The sequence below is a fragment of the Kogia breviceps genome, chromosome 5 (genome assembly GCF_026419965.1).
Source record: "Kogia breviceps isolate mKogBre1 chromosome 5, mKogBre1 haplotype 1, whole genome shotgun sequence".
Taxonomy (NCBI): domain Eukaryota; kingdom Metazoa; phylum Chordata; class Mammalia; order Artiodactyla; family Physeteridae; genus Kogia; species Kogia breviceps.
Window position 1 is genome coordinate 147,517,129 of NC_081314.1, and position 19,964 is coordinate 147,537,092.

The 19,964-nt window shown below is 58.5% G+C and overlaps 1 protein-coding gene across 2 annotated transcripts in view; it reads left to right on the forward strand.

Moving 5' to 3' along the window:
- Window positions 1–19,964, forward strand: part of RRP1 (ribosomal RNA processing 1) — a 97,085-nt gene that overhangs the window by 18,052 nt on the left and 59,069 nt on the right. The window contains exon 13 of one of the 2 annotated variants that reach the window (XM_059064797.2): window positions 8,158–8,607. The exons of the other annotated variant lie outside the window; for it this stretch is intronic. Within the exon in view, the coding sequence (XP_058920780.1) occupies window positions 8,158–8,234 (77 nt within the window). The 3' untranslated portion in view covers window positions 8,235–8,607. Of the gene's footprint in view, window positions 1–8,157; window positions 8,608–19,964 lie in introns of those variants that run through there. 2 annotated transcript variants of the gene reach the window in all.

The following is a 19,964-nucleotide window of genomic DNA, read 5'->3' on the forward strand; positions in this document are numbered from 1 at the left end:
CTTTGATCAAAAAGTATGGAAGCAGCCATACTATAGAAGTTTCTGGGGGGAAAGAAGCAGCAGTCACTCCTGATTGCAGTTCTTAAACCAGTGCCATTCTCCTGTCACTGTTTTCAGGCCACGTTGTACGAACAACTCCCGTGTCTTCAGGATCCTTCAGCTGTAACCGTGTCACGTAGCTATGGGCATCGGTGGGCTGTGGGTTGCAGTTGCTGTGACGGGCAGTGTTTCTCCGGTGTGAGGAAACGTTCCCATCGGGCAAAACGAGGAAATTAAATGCGACCGCCAGCCATGTGCCCCAGGGAAGCTTGTGTTCCAAAGGGGACATCGTTTTTTTAAGCGCCTCACTGAGATATGATTCACACTCCATACGACGTTTTCACCCCTGAGGATGCCTGGGCCCCTCCCAGCCCCCGCCCCCAGCCCCCAGCCCCCGGCAGCCGCCAACTACTTTCTGTGCTGCTTTCTCAGTTTTCAGATGGTGAAAATCGGCGTGTGCTCAGCGTTCATGCGCCTTGGGGACATATGTCAGAATTTCACTGCCTGTCTGGCTGAGTAGTAAATACCCCGCTGTGCGGATAGGCCCTCTTGGGCGGGAGCATCTCCCTCGGTCCCGCCCAGGCCACCGGCTTTCCACCTGCCCTGCAGTTGGGAGGGGGGTCTTGAGGAAGTGACCTTCCCCCTGGGGGCTGACACAGAGTTGTAGGAGGGGGCTCTGGAATTGTGGTGCCCAGCTCCTCATCGGTCCCTGTCAGCAGCCCGCGGTTTCCTGCCTGACCCGGGGCTTACACGTAATCCCTTTACGGTCACTTACGTCACTGCTCAGCGCAGTCTCCGGTGGGGGCCCTCAGGCCGGCTCCTGAGACCCTTCCCCAGGCCCTCGCTCCCCTGCCCTCGGTACGGCAGGAAGCCCCAGCCCTGGACCAGCCATGTCTCCAGAGAGCCCTGGCTCCTTTGAGGGCCTGGCCCTGCACGGCGGCCCTGGGGGAGCTGGTGTGGGTGAGGGTCTTCTGGGCCCCTCGTCTTTCTTACCGAGATTTACTTTGCAGACCATACGATCCAGTGGTTCTTAGTATATTCATAGGGTTGCGTGTCTGTCTCCTCAGTCCATCTTAGGACATTTTCATTTACCCCCAAAGAAACCCTGTTCTCAAGGCCTCCTGTACACTGGGGAGAAGGCCTGTGGGAGGCTTTTGGGCCACCAGGGGCCCCACCGTGGGGTTATTGGTCGCCAGGCTAAGACGCTCCTTTATAGTTTCCTCGAGCAGTTGGGGTCTAGGACAGATATCACCGCGTCTGAGTGACGTAAGAGCTTCCAGCAGGAAGTGTGTTTTTATAGCTTTGCGGTTATGACCGGCTCCGCTAAAGGTTCTCTTCCCGGGAGACTGGATGGTCGCTCTGGAGCTGGTTCGGGGACCACCCCCACCCCCACCCCCTGCCACGTGCCAGTACACGTGAACCAACCCAGAGCTTTGTCCTGGTAACGAGATGGCAGCCGTGTCGCGGGGTTCCTGGCTCTTCTCCGTGGCTGCTGAGAAAGGTCCAGAACGACAGCCGACTGTTTGCTCATCAGACACTCCCACGGCCCAAAACTCCATCGTAGCCGGGACCAGCCGGAGCCAGGCTGACTCCTTCGATTCGTTAACGCAGGCAGGGGTATCTCTGGCCCCGGCTGAGGCTAAGGGCTGCGTCTAAGGGCTGCGTGGGAAGGTCTTGTCCCGGGAGGGGTGGGCGTGAGGAGGCGCCTGTGTGCTGCGACGGTCCACGCAGGGGAGGGAGCTGCCAGGGCGGTTTGGGGCCCCCTCAGGTAGTGGGTGGGGTGGATTTGGGGACAGTCCCATCAGTAGCTGAGACCGGGTCCTGGTCCCTCCGCGGGAGAGTCCCCGCCTGCCCTGGGCCTGTTTCCTCACCTGTACGTGGGCTGCAGCCAGAGGTATCAGGCGATGTCACGGGGCATCCCTGACAAGTGGGCGCTGGCCTGCCCCTGGCGCCAGCACGACGGAGCGGGGGGTGCCCGGGGAGGGACGATGGAAACCAGCCTCATTTCTGTCCTTTCCTGGGAGGCGTTCACCCGAGTTAGGATTTGCTTAGGATTTGCGCAGCGTCTGGCAACAGCTGCCCCGGCGCCCATAGAGGACGGGAGGCGGGCAGTCTGCGCCCGGCCCCTCCTGGTGGTTCCAGGGCAGCGCCCGCCCCCAGCCCCTGGGGTCCGGCCACACGTGGGCGCCTGCACACCTCCCGGTGCCCCCGATCGCCCCTTCCTCTCCTCCATCTCGCTTGGGGGTCCGAGCTGCGTGATTTCCAGTTTTGACGTTCGGTGTTTTGGGGGCTGTGCTCCCTGGCTGGACCTGAGACCTTCGGGTGTCCCGCGCCCCTGGCAGCCCAGCTCCCTGCCCCTCTCCGCAGTCACCCCCTCTCCCTTATTTCCTCCCCCCTCCCCTCCCCCCTTTCCTGCTTAAATGTTTATTCAGTCTCGCGGGAGATAGCTGCAGGACTGTCCTGTATGAGATAGCTGCTGCGTCATGAACTACTGCAAACTTGGCGGTGGACATGGCAGCTCTGTAGGTTAGGAGTCAGGGCGTGGGTAGTGGGGCCCCTGCTCGGGATCTCGCAGGCTATCAGGTGTCACGGGGCTGCCACCACGCTCGAGGCTCGGGTCCCTTTCCCGGCTCACTGCTTGTTGGCAGGATGAGGCCAAGGTCCCCGTTTTCCTGCTGGCTGTCAGCCGGAGTGGCTCTGAGCTCCTGGGCACTGCCCACGGCTCCTGGCCACGTGCCCAAGGCCGGCAGAAGAAATGCTCACACTTCGAACCTCTGACTTTGTCCCCGGCTCCAGCTCACCTGATGAGGTCAGGCCCACCCACGCCTGGGGAGGGGAACCGCAGGGCGTGCATGCCTGGGGGTGGGCACCCAGGGGCCGGCGGAGAATCCCCCCGCGCGGTCCCCATGCCCCGTCCCTCTTTCTCTTCTGAGTCTTGACCCTCAGAGCTTGACCCAGGAGCAGAAGGCTGAGGGGCCCTTTCCCTCTCCCGCCCCTGGAAAGTTCCTCGCCCTGGGAGGTTTGCCAGAGAGTGAAAGGATGGAAAAGCAGCTTAGGGTCCACGGAGCCAGAAAGGGGGCCAGACCCCCCCAACGCCCAGGCTGGCCTGCCTCGCCTCGCCCTGCAGTGCTGCTAATTCCCTGGCGGGGGTCCAGGGTGATGAGGGGGGAGGGAGAGATGTTCAGGTCTTCCTGTCACCACCTGCCCCGCGCCCCCCCCCCCCCCCGTGACCCTTGGCCCGGCTGCCCCTGCCTCACAGCCTGAGCTTCCCTGTTGGTCCCCACCCTGCACCACCCCCGCCCTGGGCTCTGCCCTGCCGGCTGCCCACGGAGCGCCTGGGGCCTGGCCGGAGCTGGTGACGCCTGCAGGACGTGGGCCCACGTCACCCTGAGGGCCGGCGCCGGCCCTGGCCTCCCCTGGAGTGTGGAGCCGCCGGGACCGGCTCCTTTCCCACCTGCTCCAGGCTGGAGGGCAGGCTGCTGCCGGGGCTTGCGGGCCTCCCTGATGCGGTTCTGAGCCTGAGCTCCGCGGCGGCCGGTGGCGGGGATGGCGCTGCTCTCTGAGCCCCCAGCGCCCCTTGGTCCTCTCCTGACCCATGGGAGAGGATGACGGCCCCGAGGCCCTGGCGTGCTGTGCGGGGTGTCCCTCGGGCCCCCCCCCCGGCACCCCGTTTGCTTCGTGGCACTTGAGCGGCCTGGGCCTCGCCCTGGAGGTGTCGCTCCGGGGAGGGGGTCCGGGGAGGGAGGGGGTGAGGGCCTGTCTGGTTGGTGCCCGTCTTGGCAGCCCTCCCACTGTGAGGACAGAAGGTCCTGCTCTCACCCAAGGGCTCCACGTCACCTGCACGCGGAGAAACCCCCCACCGTCGCCAAGGAGGCCTGAGGTCTGCACACCCCACAGCTCCCCGTCCAGGGGCCGCCCTCTGGCGCAGGCTCCCCACCCTCCCGGCCAGACCCCATCTTCTGGAACAGAGACCCCGAAAGCTGAGTTTCTTTGCCGAGTTTACAATTCATCTCTCATCCAAAACTTCATCCCCTTTCTGTCCCCTCTGACCTCACGCCGGGCCGACGACGCTAATCACCAGAGTCAGATGCTTAGGGTTGCCGTTGCCCGTAACGTCGTTAACGTACTAAAATCGCTATTATAGAGTCAGCAGTAACGTACAGACTCGGGTGGTTTCTCCAGGGCAAGGTGAGCTCGCAGACCCCTGAGCCGGGGACCGCCTGGGACACCCTGACTCCCGAAACTGTGATTCAGAAATGTCACAAGACAAAGATTCACCCCCAGCTTCTTTGATCTTCCCCTTAAGCACATCCCCCGACCCAAAGACCGGGTGGGAGTGGCTCTGAGGCTTGTCTCCCCGTTCCTCGCTCGGTGCCTGCAGTAAACCCTTACTCTGCTGCAAACCCCACCGTCGAGTGCGGCTTTGCGCCTGGGCACACGGCTCGCTACACGTCTCTCGGCAACGTGGTTTCCAAGGAAACGGGCCTTCCGGGTCAGTCCGACCGGCGCTGACTTTCGCACAACCCCCTTCACTTGGCACCACGCAGAGTCCTCTCCGTTCCGTCCAAGCCTGGGCCTCTGGCTCCAGCCCCACCCCCTACCCCTGGAGGGGTGGCCTCAGCTGCTCTCAGCCCGAGGGAGGGGTTTGTGCTTTGGGCTTTTGGCATCGCAGTCTGTGTCTGTCTTTTTATTTTTTAATTTTTAAATTAAAAAAAAAAATTTGGCCACGCCTCGTGGCATGTGGAATCTTAGTCCCCCACCGGGGATTGAACCCGTGGTCCCTGCAGTGGAAGCGTGGCGTCCTAACCACTGGACCGCCAGGGAAGTCCGTGTCCTTTTAATAACTAAGTAAATTCTGCCTTGATGTGAATTGAAGATGTGGTTGAATTTCAAAAGTGGGGGCATTTGGATTGGGAACGCTTCAGCTCCCAGAACCCAGACTCACACTGGCTTATGCAGGAGGGCGGGGGTCACGGGCCTTGCCCTGGAGAATTCTGGGAGTGGGCTGGCCTCAGGTGAGGTCACCAACCCTCAAGTCCCTTTTCCTCCCTGCGTAGCTGGTGTCCCCTAACCGAGCGGCCGCTCCTGGGGCTTCCGCGCCCTCAATCGCCCCACTGGGGACGGTCTCGTGTTCGCAGCCTGAGTCCTGACCCACCGCTGGTCAGAGGAGGGTGCCACGGCGTGACACCCACAGGCCACGGAACCTCTGGGACCACAACATAGGGAGGGAGGCATCGGGCAGCTGGAGGGCAGAACACCGACTCCCCCGCCCCCCAGGGTTTCCTGTCTTCACTTTTCTTAGCGTAAAAACTCCCCGCGAAGTAGAGAAGTAGAGAAGTGCCGGCAAGTCAGGGGCAGCTGGCTCTGAAGCTGAGTATCATTGATAACACATGGTGGCCTGGGGTCCCTCTTTCTCCCAAGGCCCCTCAGCGCAGGACTCACGTGGGTTTTCTGGTCCGCCCAGCCCCCCCTCTTCCCCACATGGGCAGCGTGGGAACTGCGGCAGGGCCTGAGCCTTCACAGCCCTGCCTGCGCCTGTTTGAAAGTGACGCGACGATGAGCCGATTACTTTCCTGGCTGGAAGCAGCTGAGAGGCCTGGTGAGATTTCATTATTCTGTTGTTGTTTTTCCTTTGAAAGAATTTCTTTGTAGAAAGTTCCCGTGAAAGGCACGCATTTCTCTCTAGATGAGAGCAAAAGTCCCCTCGGAGTCACGACGCTGTGGGAGTCCGAGCAGGTTCCAGAAGGTGCTGGGAGGGAGGAAATGAGCTGACACGGGAGGAAAGGCTCTTGCCCAGAAGCTGGGCTCAGGCCAGGGCGGGACCCCTCTGAGTGCAGGGGCAGCTGCGTCCAGGTCTGTAGGTGCTGCCGAAGGGCCCCATTTTCTGCGTGAACTTGGGCTGGAGCACACGCAGCCCTGGGCGGATGTGGACCCCAGGTTTGCCTGCCGGGGCCCAGGGGGCCATTGACAGCTGGCTCTCGGAAGCAGAGCCCGAGACAGGGCTTCTCTCATCCAGGTGACTGGTGGTGCAGCTCTCGGGAGGAGGGGGCGGGCAGGACGGGCTGGGAAGGAGCGGCTGGCTTGTGGCCTCGGCTGGGGACCTTCCGCCTGGTCCCACGGGAGCCCCGGAGTAGGGCCGCCATAGCGTCGGGCGTCTTAAGGCCAGGCTGGCCTGTTGGGGGAAGCGCCCAAATCAGTCATGGGCTGTGGGGTTAGGGTAAAACCTTGACGACAGTATTCAAGGCGTACGGTGTCCAGGAGTCTGCGTCCACGTGTCTAGAACTGGGTGAGGGCCCCGAGGCCCACAGTTTGCAGGACCCCGTCTAAAATAATGAGCCTGTGGGGTGGGGCCCCTCTTTAAAATCACGCGGAATTCCGAGCGGGACGTGAACCCAGGCGCGGGGTCTCTGAGTGCGGGACCGTGAGCGAGTGCACAGGCCGCAGCTGTGGAGCCGGGCCCCCCCACCCCTGACCGGACCTCCCGGCATCCCTGCTGTGGGCTCCGCGGGTCTGGGCTCCTCTCTGAGCCTCCGCTGAGGGCCTACCACGTGCCAGGCTCTGTCCTCGCAGAACCCACATTCTACAGGCAGAGACCACGGGCTTGGAGAAAGTAGAGCGAGGTGAAGGGTCGGGTGTGGAAGGCAAGGGGTGGCCCAGTGAGGTCACCTTCGGGCAAAGCCGTGGGTTGAGGGATATCAGGGGCAGAGGGGACCCCAGTGCAGACGCCCTGAGTGGCGAGCATGCTGGCTTGTGGAGCGGCCAGGAGGCCAGTGGGTGGTAACAGGTGGCCCGGTCACGGGACCGCCTTAACGATTACTGCCGACTGCGGGCGCAGACAACAGAAATTTATCTTCTCGGGGTCTGGAGGCTGGACGACCGAGATCCAGGACTTCAACATATGGGTTTCGGGGGTCACAGGTCAGCCCGTGGCAGCCGCCAGCACCTAATGAGCCCAGAGGTGTGCGGTAACTGAGTGTTATTTGAGGAGCCTGAGTAAGAGACAGAGGGTCCCTCCTGCCTTGGCAAGGATGTGGAAAATAATCATCTTAAGGCATTTCTCAACATTCTTCTGAGCATTGTTTTTCCCTTCATAGCAGCGACCAGAGGACAGTTGTAGATTCTTTTTTTTAAGATTTTTAGTTAATTAATTAATTAATTTAATTTATTTATTTTTGGCTGCATTGGGTCTGTTGCTGCAGGCGGGCTTTCTCTAGTTGCGGCGAGTGGGGGCTACTCTTTGTTGCGGTGCGTGGGCTTCTCATTGCGGTGGCTTCTGTTGGTGGAGCACGGGCTCTAGGCACACGGGCTTCAGTAGTTGTGGCACGTGGGGTTGCGGCACGCAAGCTCTAGAGCACAGGCTCAGTAGTTGTGGCGCACGGGCTTAGTTGCTCCGCGGCATGTGGGATCTTCCCGGACCAGGGCTCGAACCCGTGTCCCCTGCCGTGGCAGGCGGATTCTTAACCACTGCGCCCCCAGGGAAGTCCACTTGTAGATTCTAACAGAAAACAGAAGCCAGTTTATTTTGTGAAATTCATGTGTCCCCAGGCAATGCGCCTTGCGTAATTCATGCCGTGTTTTAATCTCTGCAAAGCTCAGCATTTTATTTCCAAACGGTGGCCGGTGTTCGTTTGCATGGGGCAGAAGGAGGGGAGGGTCCCCCCACATTCCAGAGAGCCCCCCGCAGCCGTGTCCCGGAGCAGAGAGAGCATGAGGTGGAACTAGCTTCGTGTCCAAGTCAGCACAGGAAGGAAGAGGCCGGGACGGGAGGCCCCTCCCCTCAGCCTGCCCCACCCTGCCCGCCCGCTCTCCACCCCAGCGTTTCGTCTCGGAGAGCCTGTGGCGATGCTGATTTGTGGGTCACGGCCAACGTGGAAGTCCGGCCCCCCAGTGTAGCATCAGCGCCCTCCTGCCCTCGCGGTGCCAGGTTGCCAGCTGCCGGGCGCTCAGTGGCACTTGATGGGAGGCAGTGGAGAAGGATCCACCAGGATGGGAGTTGCCACGGGGTTAACAGGTCAGACGTGAGCTCTCAGGATGGCGCTGTGCGGACACATCTGTGGGCTTCGGAGGATGCCGGGCCCCCCCTTAGAATCACATGCCGGCCTTGCCCTTCCTCTCCAGACCTCCCAGACCCTTCCCTGCCCGAGGGCAGTCGAGAGATGATGAAGGAGAAAAAACAGGCGAAGGTGGGAGGGTAGAACCCAGGCACCGTTGTGCAGCTGCTGATGGAGTAAGGGATGCAGGCGATGGAAACCGACGGATGTGACGTCACAAAAAAGGAGAAACAAGTAGCCTTATGTGGCTCTCAGTGGAGACCCCACCACTGCCTGCGAGGAGGTCTTTCAAGAAAAAAAGAAAAAGAACCCAAGCTGGATTAAGCCTGCAGAGCTGATGCCAGTTTACAGAAATGCGTCCTTTTGTCCAGGGGAAACTCCACAGGACAGACAGCCTGGTTCAACAGAAACTCTGTAAAGGGAATTCCCTGGCGGTCCAGTGGCGCTTTCACTTCTGTGAGCCTGGGTTCAATCCCTGGTTGAGGAACTAAGATCCCGCAAGCCGCTCGGCATGGCCAAAAAAAAGAAACTAAACAATAAAAAAAAAATCTCTGTAGGAAAAGAAGAGGTGGGGGCAGAGGGACCTCCAGAAACAGAACTGAGATACCAGGCAGTCTCCATCTGTAGATGGAATTTATTATGCCAGGAGACGAACGCGGAGCACGCCGACGTTGCCAGGACGGTGCGGGAAGTGTGATGATCTCGTGCATCCGACGGTTTAGGAGATGTGACTTGGGGTGTGAGGAGGATGTTTATAAGGGGTGTCCAGTGACCCACTTCTGAGCTGGGCAGTTTGCTCCCAAGGATGTCACAGGACCCGGAGAACTAGAGTGGGAGTGGGGGCTGGACGCCACGTGCGTGTGTCCCCCGGCCTCCAGGCCGCGCAGCGGAGGTGGGAGAGCATCCTTGTGGGAAGGACACGCTCAAGGGTTCAAGGGTGGGAACCACTGAGGCGGTCAGGGGTTTATCCTGTGATTCTTTCTTCTTTCATCTGTTTGAGGTGTCACCTGCTTCTCTATGAGAAGTAAAAGAACTCTTTGGGAAACATCATTTTCATGATTCCTGTTTTATTGCCACCTTCAGGGCTTTAGAAATGGGATGTGTTTAAAAAGCCAGGCATTTATATGAGAACGAAGTAATCAATTTGGTTATATTATGTTGTGAAATTGAAATCATTTTGCTTTAAATTACCCTGTTCTGGTTTATACACAGAGTCTAAATCCAGATGCAGCACTTGTGTGCTGTGTGGGTCTGGCCCCTCCTGGGGGTACAGGCCGAGGGGTCCCCTGGGGACAGGGACCTACCCTGGCAGGCAGCCTCCTCCTTCCAGACCTGCCCTGGAGGTGAATGTGTGCGTTCTCGTGTTTAACCGTTTTAGCTGCCCGCTCCCCCTCGCCCCTTCTTGCCTCACCACCGTCACCCCAACTCTCAGTATCAGCACCACAGTCACGGCCTCGATGGCCGCCACTCACCCTGACCCTTTCACTGGACGCCCCGCCGCGGCGGCACCCACGTGGGAGCCAGGGGGCCGGGGTGCTGAGGAGCTGGCCGGGCTCTGGGCATAGCCCAGTGTTCCCTACCCTCCCCTGCCTGGCCGCCCCCCACTCCCGGGCCCCGCACGGGAGGACGGGGGCCTCTGAAGGACTCACCAGCCAGCTTCCTGCTGGTTCTACCCACAGGAACCCACCGACACGGGAGGCTGGGAGCAGGGGCTGGGCCTCCTCCTCCCACTTCCAGGAGCCTCGGGGGGTCAGAGGCGCCAGCTGGCCGTGCCCCTGGGGGTCACACAGCCACTTAGCGGCACCCACAGATGGGCAAGTCCTGGGGGGAGGGGGGGAGCCGGGGGAGGGAGCCAGGCGAGGGGCGGCAGGTGAGGGAGAAGCAGCCGCCCTGTGCAACGTTCAGGGCCATTAGGGCACGTGCGAAAGCCTTGTGTCCTAGAAACCAGATGATGCGGAGACCACGCAAAAGCAGGTGATGAAGAGGGAAGCCCACCCAGGCCAGGCAGGACCAAGCAGCCCCCCAGAGGCCCCTCCACGTGCCCCCCCCCCCAGTCACACAGGGAACCACCATCCTGGCTTCTGTGGTCCATGAAAATTCAGTCAACAATCAAGTTAAGAATCAAAAAGGGAATTTTATTCCAAAGTGAGGATTCTAAGCCGGGAAGCAGATCCTCAGAAGCTCTGAGCACTCTTCTGCCTGCTCGAAGTCCAAGGCACAGTCACATACATTTTCGAGACAAAGGATCGTATGTCAAGAGGACATGCTGGTATCTTTGCCTAAAGTTCACCAGGGATACACAGTCCGGGTAGCACGTACCCAGCGAGCAGCAGGTCACCCTGACTTCCGAGGGTTGGGAAAGACGCCATCCTTCCAAGAAGTTGCACTGCCAGAGTCAGAAGGGAGAAAATAAATCGATCTCTGCAGTGAGCAGGGCTTCCCACCTTTGAGGAGGTCGGCCTCATGTGTAATGCAGAGGCCCAAACAAACACACAGAGAGGATCTCACGTTGAATTTTTCTTGTCCTGCCTTCACATGTCAATTTTATTTCCTCATAGTTATCACCACCTGTGTGTTTAAATAGGGTCACCACCCAAGTGTGCTTCCCTAGAGCCTGTAGTTTACTCTGGTCCGTTTCTTGTTCTTCTACATGGTTTTTATTGTGGTAAAATACACATAACATGAACTTTACCATCCGTGGCATTCAGTCCACTCCCAGTGCGGTGCAACCTCATCTCTACATAGTTCCAGAATATTCTCACCACCCCAAAGGGAGCCCTGCGCCATTGCCCGTCCCTCCCCAGCCCCAGCCTCAGCCCCGGACACCCGCTAAGCTACTTCTGTCTCCGTGGATTTGTTATTCTGGGTGTTTCCTCTAAATGGGAGCGTGCAGTGTGTGGCCTTTTGGATCTGGCTCCTTTCGCTGAGCAGACTCTTTTCCAGGCTGACGCCTGCTGTCCCATGTGTCAGTGCCCCCCCGTTTCTGTGGCTGAGCACTGTTGCTCTGAGCCGGGGGGGGGGTCACATTGTGTTTGTTCATCGTCCGCCGATGGACACACCTGGGTGGTTCCCACGTTTTGCTCTTGGGAATCGTGCTGCCGTGAACGCTGGAGCGTGTTTCTTTCTTCCGGTTCTATTGAGGTGTAGTCGACGTGCGACACTATATACAAGTTTAAGGCGGACAGCGTAAGGACCTGACGTACATCCGTCGTGAAATGACCACAGTGAGTTTCGAGAACATCCTTCGTCTCATATAGAGACAGCATTAGAGACGTAGAAAACAACTATTTTTCACCGTGACGCCAACTCTGAAGATTTATTCTCTGAACAACTTTCATGCACAGCAGTGTAAGTTGTGTTTATTGTGTTGTACATGATACCCCTGGTACTTACAATGGGAGTTTGTACCTTGTGACCACTTTCATCCAGTTCCCCTGCCCCTTCCCGCCCCTGCTAACCACAAATTTGATCTCTTTTTCTGTGAGTTTGTTTGCTTCTGAAGTATAATTGACCTATGTTAGTTCCTGTTACACAGCATAGTGATTCGAGATTTCGATACATTCCAGAATGATCACCACACCGAGTCTAGTCCCGATCCGTCGCCACACAAACGTAGTACCTGGTCATTGACTGTATTCCCACACTGCGCGTTTCATGCCTGTGACTCCTTTGTTTTGCAGCTGCAAGTTTGTACCTCTTAATCTCCCTCACTATTTCTCTCCTCCTGTCTACCAGCCCCTCTCCCTCAGCAAGCTGTTTGTTTTCTGTATCTACAACTCTGTATCTCATAAGTTTGTTACGTTTGTTCATTTGTTTTGTTTTTTCGATTCCACGTATAAGTGAAATCACACAGTATTTGTCTTTCTCTGTCTGACTGACTTCACTCAGCATAACGGCCTCTTGGTTCCTCCGTGTTAAAATGGCAAGATTCCATTCTTTTTTCTGGCTGAGTAATATTCTGCTGTGTGTATAGGGGCAGCATATATACGGGTCTTGTTTTTGGATCCATTTAGCCACTCTTGATTGGGGCATTTAGTCCATTTACATTTAAATTAATTATTGATCGGTATGTACTTATTTCCATTTTGTTAACTGTTTGGGGTTGTTTTGTGGTTCTTTTTTTTTTTTTTTTTTTTTTTTGCGGTATGTGGGCCTCTCACTGTCGTGGCCTCTCCCGTTGTGGAGCGCAGGCTCAGTGGCCATGGCTCATGGGCCTAGCCGCTCCGCGGCATGTGGGATCTTCCCGGGCCGGGGTATGAACCCATGTCCTCTGCATTGGCAGGCGGACTCTTAACCACTGCGCCACCAGGGAAGCCCTGTGGTTCTTTATTATTACTTTCTTCTTCTTTTGCTCTCTTCCCTTATGATTTGATGACTATCTTTAGTGTTATGTTTGGATTCCTTTCTCTCTTTTTTTTTTTTTTTTTTTTCCTTTGCGGGGCACAGGCTCCAGACGCGCAGGCTCAGCGGCCATGGCTCACGGGCCCAGCCGCTCCGCGGCACGTGGGATCCTCCCGGACCGGGGCACGAACCCGCGTCCCCTGCATCGGCAGGCGGACTCTCAACCACTGCGCCACCAGGGAAGCCCTCCTTTCTCTTTTTTTTTTTTTTTCTTTTTTTTTCCTCTTTTCTCTTTTGAGTGTGTGTATTTATTATAGATTTTTGTTTGTGGTTGCCATGATGTGTGTATGTATAATCATATATATACACATATACATACATATATGTGTATATATATGATTACTTAGTTACTGACCTCCTAAGTTCAAGTATATTTTAAAAATCCTGCATTTGTACTCTCTTTCCCTCACAATCACTGTTTTTGACATACTTTACGTATAATTGTCCTGTGTATCCCTTAACTGCTTATTGTGGTTATAGATTATCTTACTGCTTTTGTCTTTTAACCTTCCCATTAGCTCTGTGTGTGGATGATTCACTGCCTTTCCTGTACGTTTGCCTTTACCAATGAGATTTTTCCTTTTGTAATTTTCATGTTAGTTGTGGTCTGTTCTTTTTTCCTTGGAAAAGTCCCTTTAACAGTTCTTGTAAAGCTGATTTGGTGCTGCTAAACTCTTTCAGCTTTTGCTGGTCTGTAAAACTTTTGATCTGTCCACTGAGAGAGCCTTGTTGAGTAGAGTTAGTTGTAGGTTTTTCTCTTTCGTCACTTTAATACCATGCTACTCCTTTCAGGCCTGCAGAGTTTCTGCTGAAAAGTCAGCTGATAGCCTTGTGGGAGTTCCCTTGTATGTTATTTGTTGCTTTTCCCTAATGCTTTTTTTTTTAAAAAAAAAAAAACTTGTTTATTTTATTATTTATTTATTTTTGGCAATGTTGGGTCTTTGATGCTGCGCGCGGGCTTTCTCTAGTTGCAGCGAGCGGGGGCCACTCTTCGTTGTGGTGCATGGGCTTCTCATTGCAGTGGCTTCTCTTGTTGCGGAGCACAGGCTCTAGGTGCGTGGGCTTCAGTAGTTGTGGTGCACGGGCTCAGTAGTTGTGGCACATGGGCTCAGTAGTTGTGGCACACGGGCTCAGCAGTTGTGGCACACGGGCTTAGTTGCTCCGCAGCACGTGGGATCTTCCCAGAGCAGGGCTCGATCCTGTGTCCGCTGCATTGGCAGGCGGATTCTTAACCACAGCGCCACCAGGGAAGTCCCCTCCCTGATGCTTTTAATAGACTCTCTTTATCTTTAATTTTTGACATTTTAAGTACAGTGTGTCTTGGCCTGGTCCTCTTTGGGTCGATCCTATTTGGGGCTCTCTGTGCTTCCTGGACTTGGATGTCTGTTTCTTTTCCCAGGTTAGGGAAGTTTTCAGCTATTATGTCTTCAAATATGTTCTCTGCCCCTTTCTCTCTGCTCCTTCTGGGACCCCTATAGTGTAAATGTTAGTATGGCTTTTGTTATCACAGAGGTCTCTTTCACTGTCCTCATTTCTTTTGATTCTTTTTCTTTCTTTCTCTCTTTTTTTTTTTAGCAGCAGTGATTTCCACCACTCTATCTTCCAGCTCACTGATCCCTTCTTCTGCCTCATTTAGTTTACTGTTGATTCCTTCTAGTGTATTCTTCATTTCAGTTATTGTATTCTTCAGCTCTTCTTTGTTGTTCTTTATATTTTCTAACTCTTTTTTAAAAACTAAACTTCTAACTTCTCACTCTGTGCGTCCATTCTCCTCCCGAATTCTTTGATCATTTTTACAGTCATTACTCTGAACTTTCTCGGGTGGATTGCCTTCACGTAGTTCTTCTTCTGGGGCTTTATCTTGTACCCTCATTTGGGACATGTTACTCTGTCGCCTCAGTTTGCCTAATATGCTGTTTTTATTTCTGGGTATCCGATAGGTTGGTTATTTTTCCCGGCCTTTTGTAGGAGACGTTCCACGTGCCCCAGGAACGCATTCTGCTCTGCTTGCGAGAACCGTGTGCTCTAAGGGGCGCTCCCTGTTTGGGCTGCGTGGGTCCTTTGGTTGTGGAGGTCTGACTGTGGGCATCTGGTAGGTTTGGCTGCCCCCCATCTGGTTGGTTGCCAGGCCCTGCCTTGTGTGGCAAGGCTGCTGGCCACTGGTTGGCGGGGCCAGGTCATGAGGTGTCTGGCTGCAGAGCCCCAGGTGGTCTTGGGGCTAGTGCTGGCTCACTGATGGGCAGGGCTGGGTCCTGGGGTCTCTGGCTGTAGAGCCGTGGGGGGATCCCAAAGCTGGTGGATGGGGTTGGCGCCCAGGAAGTCCTGGGGCCGGTGCTGGCCTGCTGGTGGGTGGAGCTGGATCCTGGGGTCTCTGGAGACAGGGCCCTGGGTGTCCAGGAGTTGATGCCTTGTCCCACTGGTGGGTGGGTCTAGGTCCTCGGCTCTCTGGTGGACAGGACTGGGTCTTGGGGCAGCTGTGGGCCCAGAAGGTGTCAAGACAGCAGGCCTACGGGTGGGTGGGCCTGTGCCCCCATCAGGCTGTTTGCCAACTGCCTGGCCTGAGGTGTCCCAGTACTGGTGTCCACGGGCTGCTGGGCGGGGCCGGGTCCCAGCACCGATAACTAGAGGGCGGACTCCACAGCGGTGCCTGCCAAGCACCAGTGCCCACGTGGTAGAACCATCTCCCCTACTTGCTGCCACCAGTGTCTGTGTCCCCAGGGTGAGGTCCAGTTGCCTCCTGCTTCCCCAAGACAAGCAGGCGGTCTGACCCAGGCTGTTTTCAAATTCCCGCTTCCGCCCTGCATTCCCGAGTGTGTGAGGTTCTGTGGGCCCTTTCAGAGCGGGGTCTCTGGGTCCCCCGAGATTAAGCGCTGCTGGCCTACAAAGCCCAGTGTTCTGGGGGCGTGTCTTCCCAGTACAGGACCCCCAGGCTGGGGAGCCCGATATGGGGCTCAGACCCCTTGCTCTTTGGGGAGAACCTCCGCCCCTGTAACGATCTCCCGTTGGTGGGTCGCCCGCCCGGGGATACGGGACTTGACTGAACCACAGCTCTGCCCACCTCCGTCTCGTTGTGGCGCCTTCTTCTGTCTGTAGTTGTAGGAGATCTTTTCTGCTCGTTCCCCGGTCTTTCTCATTGATTGCTGCTCTGTGAGTAGCTGTGATTTGGGAAGGGGTCCTCCAGCTCTGCCATCTCGGCCCCTCTCCCGGGAGGACGAGTTTTCGTTTGAACACCTATTTTCCATTCTGTTTAACGATTTCAGGACTGCCAAACTTCTCCGTTTGTTTTCAGATTGAAATGTTTAAGTCCCTCTTTACCCAGAGGCCCCCGTTCCATCCCTTTCTTTTCCCTGCGACTTGTCTCGGGGGGAATCTGGGCTCTGACCCTCAGACTCCCACAGTCAGACCCGGCTGGCTGGTCCTTAGTGCAGGGCCGTCTGTTGGGTCCTTGGACACGTCGTTGTGCTGGGGCTTCACCCCTCCTCCGCTGTTCGCCCCTGCGCTGTCTGTGAGGCTCCCACGCGTGTCGGGGACATTCCCTTCCTCCGTGGCTCAGGGCCACGTGGAGCCCCGCCACCGGGGGAGCCCCCTGGCCAGCCTGGGCTGCCCATACCCCCGAGCACAGTGCCAGGGACATCCTGGGACCCATCCTCGCTGGACCAGCACCGTGTGTGTGTGTGTGTGCGTGTGTGTGTGTGTGTGTGTGTGTGTGTGTGTGTGTGTGTGTGTGTGTGTGTGTGTGTGTGTGTGTGTGTGTGGTGTCAGGGCCTCAACCTGGGCCCCGATGGCCTGGTAAACGCCCTGGCTGTTGTCTTGGGGTCCTCCCGGTGTGACCCTGCTGGGGTGGGACTGTTAACTCGTGTCACCATGCATTCTTGTGTTCATACTTTGCATAGGTCCACAGGACCGTAATGCAGTTCAGCTTCAGGGAAACACGTGTACTTGCGAGTGTGTATCTGTGTTGCGCGTGCACGTGTCTGTGGTGTGTATGTGCTACGAGTGTATGCATGTGAGTGTGAACGTGTGTGTGCGTGTTTAGGGGAAAGCTGGCCCGTCAGTCCCGGTGGTTGGAGGTGGGCGCGCGGCCCCTGCTCCCCTGCCCGTGCCCGAGGCTCTTCCACCCTCATCTGACGTGTGCCCTGTCTCGGGATTTTGACACTTGCCATCCGCCGGCCTGGGTGCCTGCCTGTCCCTTCCTGGAGCGGGGAGGCCGCCCGCTGACACCCGGTTCAGGCGGGGGTGCCCGTCTCCCCGGCTCCTCGGGCGCCGGGCCCTGGCTGGCCTGGCACGCAGCCTCAGGAGGTCCGCTTGGCGCCTCTGGTGTCTGCCCGGGCGGGAGAGCTGCTGGCAGCCCGACGCCTCCCCCGCCGTCCGCCTGGCTTCTCAGCAGCCTGATCGCAGCCTGATACCGCCTGGATCGCACATGCCGGCGACAGCATCCAGCAGCCACTGTGACCCGGCGGGAGGGGGGGACCCGCTGATGGGGGGGGGCTCCCCTTGGACCCGGCGTGAAGGCCCCGGCCGAGAGGCCAGGTGGGCGGCCACCAGCTCTGCCTGGGGTTCCTCGGGGGGCGGCGACCCCTCTTGGGTGGGTGCGGTGGGGTGGCGCAGAGCCCCCCTTCTCCAGGCCCTGCCCCGGCGCCCAGGGGCGTCTGAGTCCCTTCCAGCCGCCTCCCCACAGGCTTCGGGGGGCTGGGTTACCTGGCCTCGTGCTGCCCCGGCGCGGGGCTGGCTGGGAGAGGTCTCCCCTTGCTGCCCTCCAGCTCTCGTGTCTCCTCTGCTGTGTTAGAAACGGCAGGAGAGGTGGGGACGCACGCCCCGTGGGGACGGAGGAGGGGGCGCCGGGGTGAGTCGCCGCCAGGCCCAGCGTCCCGTGCAGCGGCTCCCCCGGGGCTGGCACGGAGTCCGTGGGCCACACCCTGAACGGGCTCGCGTCCCTCCCGGGCTCTGACCCCTCCGATGGGCGTGGTGGGTTTGGGTTTGAGTGGCCGAGGCCTGTCTGGAGGTGGAGCGAGCCCCGAGGGCTCTCATAACTCATCTCCCCAAGTCCAAAGGCGGCGCCGGGTAACTGCTTAGCCCGACCTTGGTCCCTGCGCCAGCGCCCTCTCCCCCTCGGGCCGGAATGGGGCTTCTCCCGGCTGCACCTCCTTCAGCCTCACGGCCAGAGAGGCGGCTGCCGGCCCTAGAAGTCCCGCGGGCGTTGGACTCGGCGGGGTGGGCTCGTGACCCTCCCCAGCCAGCGGCCCCCAGGAGGCTGACCGCCCCCTCCCTCCCCACGCGTGGCACACGCGCCCGCCCACCGACCCCAGGCCCCAGGGCTTCCTGACCAGCGGCTCGGGGCAGGCGGGGCTCGGGCCCAGGAGCCCCCGCAGGGCCGTCGGGGCCCAGAGCAGCCTTGCGACGCCGGCGCGGCGACAGCCAGGCCCGTGTCCCCGCCTCTCACCTGGAGTTGGCAACAGCGCCGGCCTCCGAGGTCGCCTGGGGATTCAGTGAACTCACACGTGTAACGCGCTCGGGAGCGCGGGGCCCAGAGCAGCTGAGGGCAGGGGTCGGCGAGTTGATGTCGCATCATTTTGTTCACTCGGCTCGTGCCGAATGGAGGACGGCCTCCAAGCCTGGGGAGGACGCGGGAGGGGCCGTGGAGTTGGGAACCGGGGCCACGTGGGGACGTCTGGGACCCTCCTAAACCCCAGTGTGGAAGGCGGCCTTTCTCCCGGGGACGGCGGGTTAGGAGAGCGGGGTGATCGGGCAGTTTATTTAGAGGAACGTGTGTTTCCGGAGAAGCCGCCTGCAGCGAGAAAGGACACTCATCGCTGAAGAGAGGAGAGCCAGTCTTACTGCTCTCGCGCCAGTGACGCAAAGTCCGTTGGCAAGCGTCTCCGCTCACTGTGTTCAACGAAATTCAAAGGCCACGTCGCGGTAGTCATTTGTGTCTCTGAAATAAATAGTGGGACCCACAGAGCTGGAAAGAGCAGCAAGGAGGGGATGAAGGCGCTCAGAATAGCAATTAACGTGCGCGGCCGGTCGGCTCAGGGCGGAAGGGTCCCTGCCGGGAGGGAAGAAAGGACAGAGCCTCGTCTCTACCGGCCGCAGGACTCGGGCTCCTAGCCCGGCCAGTGTAGGCGGTACTCTCTGTACCGTGTGCCCCCCCGGGGCCAGTGGGGGCCGCACCTCTGCCCCCGAGCCCACGTGTCCGCCCCACGGCCCTGAAGAGCTGTGTGGCTGACACGTGGCCTGTTGAGCGTGCACCAGACCACGGTCCACCCTGCAACCTGGGGGCTTCACAGGACGGGCTGCACAGCACAGGGACCCCCCCTGCCGAGAGCTGAGCGCAGTGCTTCCCGCCCACGTCATTCGTTCGTTCATCCATTCACTCATCCCAGCAGAACGCGTGGCTGTGCAGCAGAGTCAAGGGGTAGACGGTGTGGCAGGGCTGTGCCCTGTGCAGGTGACGTCCAGCCAGGGCAGCAGACGCTGAGCGCTCGCGCACACGCGCGGAGGTGCCACGGCTGGAGGGTCGGTGCTGCCCGGCTGGGGCCCGGGTCAGGGGGCATCGTTGACTCAGCCCCGTGGGCGCCTGGGCCTCCGCCACTTCTTGCCCAGGTGGCCTTTGACCCGGATTCAGAAATCCGCTCTGGCCGATGAGGACCCTTCAGCCACTGCTCCAGCCCGTGGGCAGCGAGGAGGGGCTCCCTGGAGGCTGGCTGCTGTGCACACACGTGCGTGTATGGGTGTGAGTGTGTGCGTGTGTGTTGGGGACGCCCAGAGGCAAGAGCTGTGGGACTCCAGGGAGAGACCCCATCTCACTTCTCAGAGCCCCCCCACCACGTGGGTGACGTGAGGATCTGACAGGCTGCAAAGGCCAGAGAGCTCTGAGCCACAGAGGGACCCCTGACCCCTACTTCCTTCCCTGCTTTGGGGCCCGAGCTGCCCACAGGTAGGGCCGGGGTTGGGGGAGGTGAGTGAAAAGAGCCGGCGGGCACTGGGCCAGCTTCTGCCTTCATTTAAAAAGTTGATATTTTATTGTTGATTTGGGGGTGTCCATTTTGATTTATTAAAATATTGAAATAAACTGTTATTTATCTCACTGCTGAGTTTTTGGCACCTCCTTAAGTACTTCACCCAAGTAGGCACAGCTCTCCTGCCCGGCCCCACTCTGCCTGCAGGATCCCTGGGGGACCCCGGCCAGCCTCCCGTTCCCGCCCCCCAGCATCTGGGGGCTTTGTCTGTTATACTCCCAGCCTGGGGTGACCTGGTAACACCCTTGGGCCTAGTGGGATGTGAGGACAAGAGGAGGGGACCCTGCGGTGGGGTCTGGACCACCAGGGCGGGCGGGGTGCGAGGCCTGAAGTCACCCCATCCCCGACCCCGGCTGGAGGAGGGTGAGGGCCGGGCCTCCTGCCCTCAGATGCCTGCCTGCCTCCATGGGTTCATTTCCTAAGAAGTAGAAACAAATGGAAACAAAAGCCAAACGAG